This window comes from Chlamydotis macqueenii, chromosome 1 (assembly GCF_036417535.1).
Source record: "Chlamydotis macqueenii isolate bChlMac1 chromosome 1, bChlMac1.mat, whole genome shotgun sequence".
Lineage (NCBI taxonomy): Eukaryota > Metazoa > Chordata > Aves > Otidiformes > Otididae > Chlamydotis > Chlamydotis macqueenii.
In genome coordinates, this window is record NC_141556.1 from 151,580,180 (window position 1) to 151,597,292 (window position 17,113).

Consider the following 17,113-nt stretch of genomic DNA (forward strand, 5'->3'; position numbering starts at 1 on the left):
TGTTAAATACTCTGAACTTAAGACTGGACTAATGAAAGCTCCTGCATGAGGTCCAGCAATTTTAGGAATTAACTTCCGCAATTTTACAATGTTTAATTTACTTCGTCTCCTTAGCAGATTAAATTTACCACTGGACAGTGTGTGTCACGATATTCTTCAAATATTCTAAGATTTAAATGTGTAAGTGGGATTTAAAGACTTAGAAAGGCTTTGCCTATACAGAGTTAAACCTTAAAACCAGTTTAAGACATTCACAAGGTGGACATCAAAATAAATATAAATTGTTCCAAATCCAGTAAAAATTAAGACTCTAAGTAACATGTTGAGCTTTAACCTAATCTTGTCAATCTATCTATCTGACACAAAAGCTTCAGACTACCACTTAACTTTAAGAGGCAACACACTTCAAACCTAAGCCTTTACATCTCCTTTTTGCTTACAGGAACACATGGCATTTACAACTGTTTGCCAGCTGTGCTCTGAGAAGGGAAGGGCACAGACAACATGACAGATTTTGCTGGAAGTCCTGGGATGTTCTCACTGACGAATTTGAGGGGCTGCCAAAATAACAGCAGGGTACAGGTTCCACATCTTCAGCCTGGATAGTAATCTGACAAAGAGGAGAGCGTGGAAATGAAACACAGCTGACAGAAATAGACACTGAAGCTGCAAAGCTGTTGCTCAGTGTGTCAGTGTGAACTGTCAGGGTGTCTGTTTTTTTGGCAGTTGTTACCCATATGTGGTGATGACGTTCACCCCGGCACTCTATAAAACAAAAGCGGTTAACTCGTAGCTAGTGGTGGGCTGCTTGTTTAGTTTGCAGATAAATCAGGCAACACGTGCAGTTACTTTCCAACACTGGCTCTTCGCAAGGTCAGCCTGGACCCTGAGGAACTTACCAGCTCAAAACACAGTGTTACCCCAACACGGCTGCCTCAGCTTCCGGAGCACAGTGCTGGATCTATACTGAGGAGACTGGCCAGACCTGAGCTCTGTGCTCTCCTGTGCCCCTTGCGCTGACGTTTCTTAGCTCCAGCAACACCCATGCTGTGCTGTCGCATCTTCTTCTGGTCTCTACCCAAATCCACCCCATCACACTTCGCTGCACCCACGCTAGTGAAGTCGTCTTGGATCCGAATTCGCTGGAAGGCTTAGGCAAAGACATTTCTTTTTCAGTTTTCCAGGTCACCCCAATGTTATCCCAAATGATGGTGGTGTAGTTAACAAGGAAGGGTCTACGTGAAGCTTAGCAAACCCTAACAACTGTCCCTGCTCCTTGCAGGGGAGTTGGACTAGATGACCTTTAAAGGTCCCTTCCAACCCTAATGATCCTATGATTCTAACTGAGCTTTCAAACTGTCAGATGGCGACACTTTCGGAGGTCATCTCGTTCTGTTTTGTTACTTGGACAGGATGGCTCCCTAGTTTCCAACACCAGACGGTACCACAAACAACAGGATTTCTTAGAACGCCATATGGTGTTCAAGCATTTGTAAACCATCAGGATCTCAAAGAAGGGGACGTTCTCCTGGGCAGGAAACCGACAGGGACAGCTTTCAAAACAGGAAATTGCTGAACACGACAAGTTAACCTGAGATACGCTCAAGATCATGCAGTAGGACAGAAGGGGATTACAAAGGGAGGCTGTCCAAGGCGCGGTCTGAATACAAGTACAAAAGGCCTACTTATTGTATTTAATCAGCAGTGCTGGGACTCAAACTGTCCATCAAAACCTGTTCTGAATTTTCTAATCTACACTATTTCTTATTTCTCTTGAAAGGAATTTGGTATTTAAGGCTGCGTTTTACACTTTTAAAATATTAATTTTTTAATCCCTTGTGACCACAAGAATTTTAGCTTGCTTTCTTTGTTCAAGAATGAACCTATATGAGCAAGAAAGAAAAGCATCAAAACTATATCCTTTTGTTCTCTCCGACAGCATATTGTTTGCTGATTGCAGTAGAAACTGGTAATTAACCAGAAGCAAAACCATATGTTGGAAAATCTTGTGGGGTTTTTTTTTTTTTTTAATCTCTGCAATTATCTACCAATTTCTTTTGAACCATATTCTTATGCTACACCACACATTTGGTAAATTCGCATTCCAAGAATGCATACACACTTAAGTTAATAAAATACATTTAGAGTGACAGCTGTGATGGATAGAAGTAAGTATGAGTAACACTTGCCCTCAGGGTACATTGCAAATCTTAAAAGTCTGCTTACTAGGATAAATATAAAGAGGAAAAAATACTTTCAAAATAGAGGAAAAAAAGAAGAGAATACTGAATGCCCTGAGATGACTTCTTAAGGCTACAGTTGGCAGCTATTTCAGGAGCCTATCGCAAACCTGAATAGAATATTCCTCCTCTACCCTTTGTATATGTGGGATGTAAAAGGTACATCCCACAGGCGCCTCTTTCACTTTGCAGTTAAGAACGGTGAACACTGTGTACAGAGGCTGTCAGTTTTTTACTCAGCTAAGAGGTGAGACAAAGTTGTTGTTCGTCACCTCCTTTTCCTGCCCAGCTCAGCAGCAACTCCTAAAGGACTCACCCAGTAAAGTAATAGGAGACATTCTTCTCTGCAGAATCAGATCAGCTATACAGATATTATAAAATGTCCTCAAAGTATCTCAAATAGATGGAAGACTTGGCTCGCTGTCCTCTGCTGAAACCCAGTTGAATTTAAAGAGCTCATCTCTTATAGGCACTTACCTACAGATATAAACGACTTTGTTCAGCCACTCTATCCATAAGAACTGTTAATTCCTGTGGATCAATACTTACATGTAAAGTACTTGTACCAATTCAACATTTCAGTTAAAATATCCTTCCTAGAAAGTATTGCCTTAAGTACATTACATACTGACATGGATTCTCCTTGGGTACTGTATGAATAAAAACCAAAAAATCACTTGACCCAATTAAAATTTAAGAGAATGCTCACCTTTTTAATAAAACTTTATCTTGTACTACAATAATAATAGAAAAATACTAGCTGCTAAAGGCAAAAACCTGTTTCAGAGGTATGTATACCTTTACAACATACATCTCATTACCAAAATGGCAGTTATAAAAGGATTAGCTGTCATCTTCCATTGTCTATAGCACTCATCCTTAATCCATCACTTTTTCCCGATAAAGCACTGATCTTTAAGTACCCATGGTACACAACTGTTGTCACACATTATGTCAACAACCCATACTGAGTATTTTGTGAATATTACAAACCATACATTAGACATTGTATTTTATCCAGCTCTCTATAGAACATGAATTTACCTTGCAACATTAACAACACTCACCTGAAGATGACAGTTCAGCTCTCTGCTTAATCATATACAGTTGCACCAGGGTTAATTGAGTATCTTAAATTGAGATGAGGTATCCCCTTACCACTGTCTCCTTTGTTAACATGCTCACATATCAGACATTTACACATCTGAGCACATGCTCACCTATTTACACTATTCTACTCTATCGTCATCGAAGTAGGTAACATGCAACTTGTAATAGTTCTATTGCTAAACCCAAGGTGCCCCATGAGACATTTAGCTCTTCATGATTGAAGTTCACTATGAAAACACAAGAGTAAGTTTACACAGAAAAAGCTTGCGAAACCCAGTGTTTAGATAGCATAGAACAAGAATGAAAAATGACAGCACAAGGTCATGCTTACCTATAAAATTAGATGGAATAATAAAGGCAGGTTAAGAGGTTTCAGTTTTTTTTTTCTTTCAACCAAGTTCTAAGCTAGTCTTACTACCAAGACTTCTTCGTTCACTTGGGAACAAATCTTGCCACTGCCAAAATGTACTATACCCATTAACATTTTATTGGGTGAACTCTACTGCAGAGCACAGAAAGGTCCTTTCTTATGAGGCTCTCAGGAGTTCGTCACTGTCATTCCCACGAAATATCATTTCCCTTAACACGCGACTGCGGGCATGCAAACAATGAGTTTTGAGTTATTGCTGCCAAGTCCTTGCTGTGATCAGGAATCTTGTGCGGGGCCAAGTAGCACAAGTAGTTTTCTGAGGAACTGTTGTGGCTCCAGACATGTCCGTGGTCTACAGTCAATTCCCCTCAGTCAGTCAGAACAGCCGAAAGACAGAGTTATGTATTCCAGAAGCTAAATGACAATAACCTGGAGAGCAGTCCATGCATAAAAGCTGTGAGCTGCATTTTAATCCTTCCTGGAAATCTGTACTCCTTAGGTCTCTTTAATAAACTCACAAAATAAATAAATAATGAACTACCTTCACTTCCCTCAAAAGTGGTTTCTGAAGCATCCAAAAGAGTCTTTTAACTAAGTTAACAGCAAAAATCCCATCTTACGACACCTTTAACAGCATCTTTAATTACCTTAATTTACCTTTAATTACCTTACGTGACACCTTTAATAGCAACATCACAATTCAAGGAAACTTACAATATTGCCCATCTTCGGGGTACAGGCACGCAGTTTCTCATTCCTACAAACCTGCACAACGGCTCATAAACAGTTTTACACAGTAAACTCATAACATGACTAGCAAAGATGTCAGATATGTCTTCAGCCCTTTGAGATTACAGCAATTCTCAGGCATGAAAAGGTCTGAGTTTTATCAACACCTTAACAGCGGAATTATTTTTTACAAGGTTGAAATGGAAATGTTATCACCGTAATACCTAAAATTTTGTTATATTCACCATAGTTAATACCTTACCCTTCATGTCTAGCCAGCTGGGCTATCTCCTTGGCTTATACAGAACAGTGATCTCTTTCTAAATAATTATAAATTAAAGAAATGAGAAAATCCTATAAGAACAGCCAGCTTTAGGGAATGGCCACTTCTGGCTTAATATGCATAGAGAAGTTGCTGGAGAGCAGGGGAAACAAACAAAAATCTCCAGAAAATCTCCTCCCAGACTTTTAATCAGTAAAAACGTGCTCCTGCCAAACTGATGCTCAACCGAGCGCACTCCGTGCTCCCTCCCTGCGCCAGATGCTGTTTGATCTGATCAGAATTTCTCACGCAAACCCCACTCTATGCAGTAGTTCAACGGCCACCATGAAGCACACCACCAAGGACTTTCAAAAGGAGGAGCAGATGTGAATTTAGTACATAATTACTCGTAATGACAGTATTCAAGAAAGATACTATCATGGGACGCTTAGCACCACACAGTTTAACCAATGCAGTGACAAACAAGAAAATGAAGCTGGCTGTCAGCTTCACAGCTCATCTCCCTGATAAACCAGGGGTTAGTAAGTACAACCAGGAGAAGACCTCACACTGTTGTGCTGCGGATAACCAGTATTCTGTCACAGGGAGTAGGTCCTACAAAATAATTAATAGCAAAGCCCTTTACAAGAAGGCGGCTATTTCTCTTCATGTATATACAGTAAACAAAAGCACACACATGCACGAAGGAAATTCGCCACAATTTGTTCAGAATGTGAATTGAGCATGGTCCATGCTGAGTTACACTGCATGCTGTTAGTGAAAAGAAGGTGAAACACAGCTCAAGACCAACATTTAATCAGTGTTACACAACCTGCATTTCTAAGAGTTTTTAATCTGGGAGACCCATATAGCCCAATTTGAGAAAGATACAAGGTTTGCAGGAGATCTCAGGAGGCTTCTAGTCCAACCTCCTGCTCAAAGCATAGTCAGCTCCAAATTCAGACCAGGTCGTTCAGGGCTTTCTGTGGCCAGATCTTGAAAACCTCTGAGACAGAGACTCCACAGCCTCTCTTGGCAGCCTTTCTCAAGGCTTCATTATCCTCCTAGTGACAATTTTTCCTTATACCCAGGTCATAACCTCTCTGTTCCCATTCCCACATTGAGCCTCTTTCTCCCCACCACCCACCTCTGTGAGGAGCCCACTGCCATTTCCACACTGCCCCCTCATTGGTGGGAATGATGGCTGTTGGGCACCCACAGCTTTCCCTTCCCTGACTGAGGAAGTCCTGTTCCTGTAATCTCTCCTTGTACACCAGCTCCAGTTCCAACCATTATGAGGCCCTGCTGGACTCACTCCAGTTTTTGAGCCCTCACCATATGATAGCTCTGAGCTGGGCACACACTGCAGGCAAGGTCTGGAGAGAGCCAGACAGGGGATGGCTGCTGTCACCCGCTCTGGGCCATGTTCCTGCTGGTGCAGCCCCAGGGCCACCAGCCTTCACTGCTGCCAGGGCATCTTGCTGGCTCACATTTATTCTGCTGCCCACCAGTGCCCCCAGGACCTTTTCAGAAGAGCAGCCCTACAATCAGTTCCCAATCTGTACGCTTGCAGGGGGTTAGTCCATCTTAACTGCAGAATTTGTCATTGCCGCATTTCGGGACGTTCCTGTCAGTCCATACCTCCCACCCATCTAGGTTCCTCTGAATGGCAGTCTTCCCTTAAGTGTACTGACTGGTCCACCAGTACCTCATCCACTAACTTGATGAGGGTGCACTCCATCTCCTCCTCCAGATCCTCGCCAAGGATGTCAGGCAGCACAGATGTGTATGGTTCCCTGAGGAACTCTATCTCTAGGTAGAGCACGACCCATTAACCACCACTCTTTGAGCTTGATGATGCAAGCAGTTTCTCACCTGCCCAGCAGCCCACCTGTCAAGATGTAACAACCCAAAGTGGATGTAAGGATGCTGGGGGATACTTTGTTAAAAGTCTTGCTTAAGGTGAGTTAAAAGACATGCACAGCTTCCCCTCACATTCATGCATCCAGTAATTTCATAATAGAAAAAAGCTGGTCAGGCGCAGTTTACTGTTGATCAATCCATGCTGGCTATTCCTTATCACTTTCTTCTTTCTTGTGCCCACAAACGTGTTTTAAGAGGACTCCCTCCATAATATTCTCACAGACCAAAGTGAGATTGACCAGCCTGTAGTGCTCTGGATCACTACTCTTGTCCTTCCTGAAAGACAAATACTGCATTCCCTTTCTCCAGTTATCATGGTCCATCTCTGATTTCAAAAACCTTTCAAAGATGACGGAGATCAGCCTTGTTATGACATTAGCAAGCCTCCTCACCGTGTAGGTAATCATATCCCAAAGACCAGATTTGGGTCAAGACTTCTCAAGAGACCTCACCTATTGCTAGTCATTCTCCTCCTTGAACCCTTTCTCTAAACACATAGGCCTGAGAGGTAGTGTCAGAGATGACTGAAGCAAAGAATTCAAGTGCCTCAGCCTCATCTGTGTTGGCTGCTACTAGTTTACCCAGCCCATTCAGCAGAGGTCCACATTTTCCTTGTTTATTCCTGTACTGCTAAAGCAATAGAAGTTTTTTTTTGGGGGGGTGGGGCCTTGACATCCCTTGCTGCTTGTCCCTCAGCTCCAGGTATGCTTTAACTTTCCTGAAATTGCCCCTACATGTTTGGGCAATGTTTTGATATTCCACCTTTGTAGTCTGTCCCCGCTTTCACCTTCTGCATGCCCTCTTTGTACTGCAGCTCAGTTACCAGTTCCCTGTTCAGCCAGATCAGTCTCTGGTTATGTCCATTCATTTTCCAGGGCATACCATTCTTGTGCTTGGAGGATGCTGTCCTTAAAAACCTGACAGCTTTTCTCAGCAGAATTACTCCTCAGAGTTATCTTCAATTGAATTCCACCTACCAGTTCCCTGAATAAGCCCAAAGTTCGTTCCCTTGAAGTCTGTGCTTTACTCTGCTACTTGCTTTCCTCATCTCCATCAAGATCTTGAACCCCACTACTTCATTCCCTAACAGATCTTCAATAAAAATCACAATTTTTATTGAGCAGCCCATTGATAAGAGCCCTCCCTCCAAGAGAGCCAGGATTAATTGCTGGGCCTGCTTAGCAGCCTCAGTCAAAGTTTTGGAAGTGCTGCAAAAACTCTATACTCAGCTGAACCAGGGAAACAGAGCACAAGTGGTTAGAACAAACTGCTGTATGAACTATGGAGTATTCCCTCACACTGAGTAACCCCTTGAGTAGTATCCAGGAATTAGCATGTTCTGCCAAAATTATACATGTTTTCAATTAAAACACAGAACATTGCACTCAGATCCAGCAAAGATAAGAAACAAGAGGACAATGTCCATCACAGAACCTGCATCTGTACACACTAGGAAGTAATTTTCTGAGAAAATATAAATAGCACTATATAATTCATCTAACAACTACATTAGGCAGCTGTCACTAATCAACACTTATTGACACTGCACTGTAAATCGCATTTTCCTTTTCTTTAATTCAATACCAAGCCTGACCTTTACATTGTCATGTAAGTGACTGAATGTGAAAAACCGCTTAGCAGATAAAAAGGTAATTTCTCCTAGACAGGTGCTCACCTTGGGATGCTTGTCAGGTAGGTCAGGACATTCTGGAACTCCTTCTCGGGGATGTCGCCGAAAGCTGGGTAGTCTGGAAAGGTGATAACAGGGTATCCATCTCTCCCTCTTCCCCCTACAAAACAAACAAGCAACAGACATGTTTACATGCACATCCCTTTACCTAGCCTGCAATTTCCCAGTAATGCAACTACTGCGTTTCTTTTTTTTTTTTTTTTAGTGCAGTGCTCATCAGCATGGAAACTCCTTAATCTGAACAGTCTGGTCTCTTTTTCAGAGCTTAGGAAGTTTTATAGGAAAGAACTTGTTAATCGCATTAGATTTTTTTCTGGACATATACCTTTGCTCATGCAAAGTTTTGACAGCAGATGGCAGTGCATCTTTCTTTTGATAAATGTCAACTGTATCTAAATATAACCAACTTGGAGAAAGAAATAAACTGATTATTAAAAAAAAAAAAGTTAATTCAGAATTAAGTTGGCAACTCTCCATCTTGAACTGAATTCAACCTTCTTATCAGTTTGAACTCATTCCTACAACACGTCCCATCCTTCCCCTCCCATCTTCAGCTAGCTGCTTTGCTTCCAGGACAGTCTGAAATAAATGGCAGAACATTAAAAAAAAAAAAAAAAAAAAAAAAAAAAAAGGGGGAAGGTGTTTCAAATGAGATTTCCTGTTCAACTTCTCAAATTACTTGCAAAAGGTAGAGTCGAACACCTACGCCACAGTACGGCTGCTGATGATCTAGATATCATCTGTATCTTTTTGGCTTTTGCATTACTGCGTAGAATTCACAAATGCAACATTTTAAGATGTGTGTTTATATACAAAATGTAGTATTTTTTTTATGGCAATGTTAATGTTTCATGTCTTAAGCAAGGAAGTTTTCATAAAGACAGGATGGACAAAGGACTTGTTGAGCCCTAGCAACTGCATGGAGTTAACAGCTGGGGGGTGGCAGGGACATACTATCTTTGCTTGACAGTTCAAAAGAGAAGGAAAACAGCCAAAAATTACTGTGGCAGAATAACAAGGATATATTTTCCAGCCTTGAAATCTGACAACTGTGTGTAAATCAGCTGTAAACTGCATTAACAACACAGTCTGATCATGACAGCAATGGTGATTTGTGAAAATTAAAGGGTGCTATTACCCACTTCAAGTGCCTTTATATCTAACCCCACCAGAAAAAGAAGAGAAATATCTGAGCTCAGATTCATTTGATAAAAGAAACCACCATTTCCCTCCAAAACCACATGTAATTAGAAAAGCTCAAAGAGTATCCTTCTGTTAATTTGTGGTGAATCTGACTTCAATCTATCAGCTTACAGGCAATACAGTGCTACCACAGCATGGCTCTTGAAATCAAACTGTATCAGAAAATAACATGCTCTGGATGCACTTAAACAAGAACAAAATGTAACTATTGCGCAAATATCACAAGTTTGCAAACACAACCTCTATGACACAACCAAACACAGCAAGGTTAAGTCAAGGGAGTTAGTTAATTTAAGCTATATAAATGTTCACAACACAAATGTAAGTTAAGACCAATTTTGATTCTATTACTTTTTGTTCTAGTCAGGCTCTCAGGACCAAACCATTTTCTTCTTTCATTAAAAACATTTTTCAAGCATGATAATGATTATTTCTGTTGCTCACGGTGCGTCCTGCTCTCTCCAGAATATCTATTTTTAGGTACAGTTACACATTATTTGCTGTAACCCTGTTGGTTACTTGCTTTGTTCTACTTAATTTCTATAAATAGGACATATGAAACAAAAGAACAACAACAATAGGCTTGCAGGACACATCCTAAAAGGAGAAGCCCAGACTACGACCTTCAGGAAGTTCCCAAACCACCACTGATTGTCAAAGGCAAATAGAGTCATCCTGCCTTGACACTGCCTATTAATTTTCTGTTTCTAGTACAGTCATCCGTGGTTATCTTGGGTGGAGACAACTCTGTCCTGCCACATGTTGTTAGAAGATTGCTCAATGATTATCTCTTTCTCCAGTATTTTCCTGCTCGGACACTTCAGAACACATAAACCTTCAAATGCTGCTCAACCGCTTTTCCGTATCAGTACCCTTGCTGCTGAAAAGAGTTTAGAGCAGAGTGACCTGAAGTGCTACACATAATAAATTCTGTAAGATTTCAGCTTTGACATCACTGACCTAGAGAAATCACTTTCTATATTGCAACCTTAAAAATGCGGCCATCAGTGGGAGACAGGCCACTTTAGCACAGCAATCGCTACTTAAAAATGAGCGTTCATCACAGCAAGCTACAAAAAGGGCATGGGAAATACAAAGTCAAAATCCTACATATAAATTGTATTTGTATTAAATAATAGTAAAAGCAGCAGTAGGCGAGTTCACTTTTTAAAGCATCCTTTATTTTGTAATGAAGCTGATGCAGCAAGGAATGACTTTTTTCATTTATTCAGAATCACTTTTTCTTGCTTCACCTCTGCAAAAGCAGCATTGCACAGTTTATTCCTAAATTAGCTGTGTAAAATATGATTTTTCTTCCCTTCTCCCAGAAGTAAATCATGCCCCAGAATTTAGGAGGAGGAGATAAAAGGGAAAGGTTAGGAAGATAGTTTGGGTTTTGTTGTTGTTTTTTTTGTTTTAGTGAGAGGAAAGGCATTTGACTGACAAAATGAGCAACTTCACTTTTCTCATCCTTCTTGAAATATAGGTTTAAGGCAAAAATTTAAAACATCTCATTAAAACAAATTCACATAACAACATTTCAGTACCTCAGAACTATACACACCCAATTAGAAAAAAAGGGCACAAAAACTTAGATGAACTCTACGAGCGCTACAACTCATTAAAATAATTCTATTTGTACAGAGTAATTTTTTAAAATGAGCGACTGGAAGTTTAATCACCATCTAAAAAAAATAGTGATTTAACTGTAATATTTTAATAATTTCAGATCTGCTGGTAGAGTGACTGCATCGAGTTATTGCAGTCATAACCATTGGAAAAATCATCTTTCTCCTTCCCTTCTAGCTCACAGTCTTGAAATTTCAGCTATAGCTGTGGAACAGCCTAAACTTATTTGCTGGGCAAGTCCTGTCCAAAATCGCACACAGGAGCCCACCCTCCTATTTCTAGGCTTAAGCAGGGATGCACTGACCTATGCATTAGGAATTTCATAGTTTTTGTGTTCCTAGGACAACCAAGTATGCCAGAGAGCACTGAGACTATTTTCTTAGTCTAATCTTAGTCTTTTTTTTTTCTAATCTAAATTTCTGAAAGGATATTAAAATCTCTTATTTTTCTTAAAAATACAAACACTGTTGTGTCTATGCAACGGTAAGGTTGGATGGGGCTTTGAGCAACCTGATCTAGTGAAAGACGTCCTTACCCACAGCAAGCGGGTTGGACTAGATGATCTTTCAAAGCTCCTTCCAACCCAAACCATTTTGTGATTCTGTGATTCTATGAAAAAGTTGAAAACATTCAGTATTGCTTATTTTTAAAATATTAAACAAGTGCCACTTGTGTGCCAGCTTTAGTTTTTGTTCATCGCAAAAAGCAGAAGTAAGTAAGCAGGTTCAATCAGTCTGCACACATTTTACCTGAAATAATTCCCAAGAATTGAGACTTGCCTTTTAATATGCAGCTGTAAGGAACATTCTCCAAGTGAGAGGATTATTACTTTTCAGTCTAAAAATGGAAACACTATAGAAGTAAAGAGCACTGAAGTGTAAGTCAGCAATTTTTAAAAAAATAGAAACACAATAATACTTTAAGTGAAGTAGATCTGCTTCCAGCCGACTTCCGTGAGCTTTCATTAAGAGAAAATTTTGTTATTAACTCATTTATAACTGGCAACCTATTCAACTGAAACTTCTTTAACAGATTTAGTATCAAAGAAAACACAGATTACCTCTCTAAAACAGAATTTTTTCAGTGGATAAAACCCTACAGCTCTAGAAAACTTCCAGTTAGGTGGAGCTCTTCAAACAAATCTATGTGCCTTGGTCTAGGGCCAGTTTTTACAATAGCAACAGCCCTGCATTTCAGAGACATACGCATTTTAAAGCCAGGTTGAATTGCATCAGCTCCACAGGTTAGGTAGCAAAATGACTTAATTTCACTTAGGAAATAGCACTTTGTGTTCCTAGCTTTTGTATACAATTATCTGAACAATAGCACCAAGCGTTAAAATTATGTGGACCCAGAGCACCGTGATCTGAAAGGAATGGAAAAATGATCCTTGGAAAACTAGCTGTGCTACTGTGAGATAGGACTGGTAAAGTTTGTCTTAAGTCTACGTAACTCAGCATTTATTCTTTATATTCTGCTATAACTTTTCCCATCACAGTTGCAATCTCTTTTGGGTTTGTTTGTTTGTTTTTTTTATTATTAAGCAGGTTGGGCAATAGAGAAGTTCCAAGCCAAGGAAATTGGAACACCATTTTAAGCAAATTCTAATCAAGAGGCATATTTGTGACTTTATCTAAAAACAATCCCAAATTAAAAAGAATTCGTTTTCTTTTTGATTTAAAATGACATTGATAGGGAAAAATTACAAAAACTATGAATTGTACAGCTGCTAAAAAATACATGCGCATAGAGAAAAGGGTAATTCCCCATAAACCTGTGAAAAACATGCTAGTTTTTTTGGTACAGTCAGCAAAATTTTGGAGCCGCAAAGGAGATTGCTCAAACTTCCAGGAAAGAAGAGCAGGAGATTATTTTGTAATGTTTCCCTAATTATTCTGCTCCTGTTTGCTTAAGGAAAGGTATTTCTCAAAAGCTCTCTGCCCAACCCCACAACAAAGAAGCAAGGTAGATGGATATAATTAGATGATGACAGAGCAAAGAGGTAGGTCTTCTAGCCTGAATCTATAATGCAAATGAGATGCTATTCAGACCATAAGAAAAAAAAAAAAATTTATCTCTTCTATGTTGATGGATATGCACACACAAGATTCAAGAGCATCATCATTGTTAAACAGCTCGTATCTACTACTTTGGCTCAAAAGATCTAGCTTAAGTAAAAGTAATCTTGTTTGCATTCGTGTCAAAACCGAGGTCTGTGTGTGAATGGGAAAAAAGCTTACTACACATTTTGCTTTACCATTGTGATGGTTCATCTATTGTGTTTGTATGTTTCTGATAAAGAATTTCTCCTTTCTACTTGCACAATATACTTAACTGGAGTACTCAGAGTATTTGAAATCACATGTAGACTTCAATGAGGTATGGAAAAAAGCTCCATTGCATATCCTTTGTAAAGAAAAACAGACAAAAGGGGAATTTATTAAAATATCCTTTCCTTGAAACGAGAGAGAAGTTTTACCTGTACAACTTCAGAAGTTGCATTTTACCCAGACTGATCAGCAGAAAGTATATTGGCTTAGAAATTTGACTGCAATTACTAAATTTGTACCTGCATGTATTTGAACTGGAGATCTCTTAGCCCTTTTTTTTTTTTTTAATCTCTATATACAATGGATTTAGCACAGTGCATATAAAACAGCAGTTAAGCCTACACCTCTGCAAGACAGAAACTGCTAAGTAACACCTCTTGCACTGTCAATATACAACATATATTGACCAAATATATTGTTATATTGGCAAAAAAAAAATCAAGTTAATAAAAATTTTTAACTGATGCAATGTCCATGGTACAGGATCCACTCAGATGTTTTCAAACACAGTTTTAGAAACAGACTCAGCATTTTGATATAAGCATTTTGAAAGCTAGTATACAAGACATAAGCATTTTGAAAGCTAGTACCAATGCTAACTTTTTCAACTGCAGGAAAACACAACTATGAATTGATAGGCAAAAATGCAAGTAGCATAAACCTGTATTTGTATTTCCTTTAATGGAAATATTTTCTTTGAAGTTGTTCAATGCATAAAGAGGCATTCGAGTGAGTTGAAATAACTGGTTCAGTACTTATGGCGGCCAAGAGTCTCATTTGCACATCACATAGCTTGTACGATTTAAGATGCATATAAACCTACTCGCCTATCTGTAGGCTCTTGTTCATCTACATTTATTTTAACACACCTGCATACAGCAATGGCAGTTGCAAAGTTGGACATGAAAGTCATACAGCAACTTTTCAATCAAGGAAGGAGAAGAGAAAATACTTATGAAGGAAAATATAAAGTGTGAATGAAAGACTGTAAGGAATAAGTTTTCCAGAGATTTTTAAATGGACCTTCTAATGTCCTTCACGACGATTAAAAAAAAAAAAACCCAAAAAACAAACCAACACAAAAAAAAAAAAAAAAAAATGGCAAGAGACTTTTTGCAATACAGAAGTGGTTGCACAAATACTAACCAAAGGAAGAAAAAAATAAGACAGGTGAAACAGTGAACCACATAGAGAGGATGTTTAATATAGCCTAGCAACAACAACAAAGAGTAGCAACACTTCTCACAAAGACAGGGACCTTGTTCCACCAAAATAAAAAACTCCAAGGGAAAAAGTAAACAGCGGGGCCTGAGGTAAAATATTAACTTTGACGTTTATAAACTTGGTACATGAATGATTGATTAAAAACCTCATCCACCACTTGCCCCTCCGTTAGATTTAAGCTGAACATACAACTGCATACTCACTGCTGAGCAAAAGCCTTTGACATCTCCTGGAGTAGCCAGCACCTGCTAATGGCACTTTGCTCTATTTGCCAACAAACTGAAGCATTAATGTAAGTTTTTGCTTTATTTTGTTTCATTTTAAGCCTAACTTGCTGTCCCTGTAGCATTTTCACTATAATCTAACAGAATGAGGGACACACATTACTTTGTACCTGCAGAGGAAAAGAGACCAAGGGAAATAAGTCACCCTGATTTAGGCCAAAACACAAAGTAACTTGGGAAGGGCTACAGCCTTTAGCTGTAGAAGCAGACGAGGTTTCATTCTCTACTCAAGCAAGCATCCTGCAAGACCCAGATACATCCTATTAGAGAAACTAAAGTGATTCTCAAGTGCATGTTGCATTGCCATTAAAAAGCCAAAAACTAAAAAAGGAAATGCATCCAAGATGTTACGGGATTCACCACACCTGCAAAGATGCTATCTACCAAAACTATTTGTAATGTATAGATTTCATTTTAATTAGTTTTATGCCACGTCCTAAGATTCTATTTCCAAGGCAACTTAGTAATAAGCAAAAAAAGTCCCCTTCACAGACACTGTGAGTGTCTTAAGTGGCATTAAAGCAAAGCCATTCATAAGCACTGCAAGAGTGTACATAAATCAAGCACCAAAATATTAGCTCTGTTCCATTGTTCACAGAGCCCATAACACCACTATTCGGTACAGCACAGAACATTAACTGTCAGTGTCCTGCAGGAGAATATTAAGATAAAAAGATTGAAGTCCAAAGTGGAATGAAAATGCCAATGCCTAACAGTCAAATCGCCCAAGAATGATAAAACACAACAGAGAGCACAGGCACAGTCCACAGTAACGCAGCTGTCCCTACTATTTCAAGCAAACAAAACAGACTTCTGATAGACACAAGGGTGAATAAATAGAAGAAAATAGAACAAGGAACGGCTGCTCTGACTAAGCTCCACTGCACAGTGGATGTAATAAGTGCTGAAGATGCTTGTGGCTGTGCAAACTCAAGAAGTGAACAATCTCCAGTTGAACTCAATGAGATTTTATTCATCTACTGTAGTCACCAGTTTTCCTCTCACTTCAGAGAGATTTTAAAAAAAAAAAAAAGAAAAGTCTACTTGCAGTTTCCTAGATAGGCCAATTCTTGCTCCTGGATAAGAAGTAAGAGCTTGATAAGTCAAAAAAATTAAACCACCAGAAAAGAGTTGTAGCTGAAACATCATCATCTGAAATGAAGCATGAACTTCAAAACCAGAATAATCTTATTTCCAAGTGCTACCACCACCCCACAAAAAACATAGTCCCTACCACAGACCCACACTTAGTTTAGCTTGTGTGACAGCAATAAATCATAATTAATGACTACGAGCACAAAAAGATTCAAAGGACTCTTGCCAAGCAAAGCAGTACATTGCTTCATTCCCCTGAATCTCTTGATCTGATGCAGGGAGGGATTCAAAGGAAGAGGGAAGAGTCATAAAGCCCAACTTCAGCCTAGAGAGGTAAATCTCCTTTACACTGAAGGAGGCAGGGCAGCTCTGCAAAGCCTCTGATGCTCTCCCTTTCTGTGTACTGGGGGGAGGACAGGGCAGTAACTTCAGCAAGTTTGCTGCTGCACACCTGCAAGAGCTTTACAGGCAGGAAAACAAAGCCAGAAGCTTATCAGACACCTGACACATAGCCTGATCAGTGAGCAAAGGCACCTATTTCCCTTTACCCATCAGCAGCCAGCCACGGTTCCAGCACTGAGATGGGCCAAGCCCAACAACCGACATCTGCACAACACAAACACAGTCCCCCATCTCCTACCTGGCACAGACTATCCAGGGGCATCAAAGACACCCTGCACTGTGGTGAACACGGCTTGCTCCTTTTAGAGACAGTTTTATGTTTAAAAGCAGGTTCCTTTGCAAAAGGCAGGTGGTGACACCAAGCCAAAAGCCTTGTCTGGAACTTGGTGCTACACACGCCTGACCCGTTGCACTGAGGCTGTGGGAGAACGTGGTACTGTGGTGCTCACTCGGACACTACTTTGGTCAAGTCCAACGTGTCAGCTCAGGGTTCAGTATCAAATCTGATAGCAGAGCCAGCAGCAGTGTAGCCTGTGGGCCAAGGACTGCAAGATCACAGCAACCCCCATTGCATCCACACCGCACTCTCCAACTCTCAGTGAGGGCTCAGAGAGCTTCAGGT

General features: G+C 39.9%; 1 protein-coding gene across 5 annotated transcripts in view; it reads right to left on the reverse strand.

Annotated features, from left to right (window-relative positions):
* Positions 1-17,113, reverse strand: part of MCF2L (MCF.2 cell line derived transforming sequence like) — a 155,357-nt gene that overhangs the window by 54,228 nt on the left and 84,016 nt on the right. For all 5 annotated transcript variants that reach the window (XM_086770287.1, XM_086770321.1, XM_086770296.1 and 2 more), the window contains exon 3: positions 8,310-8,424. In XM_086770287.1, coding sequence (XP_086626413.1) covers positions 8,310-8,424 — 115 coding nt within the window. The remainder of the gene's footprint in view (positions 1-8,309; positions 8,425-17,113) is intronic.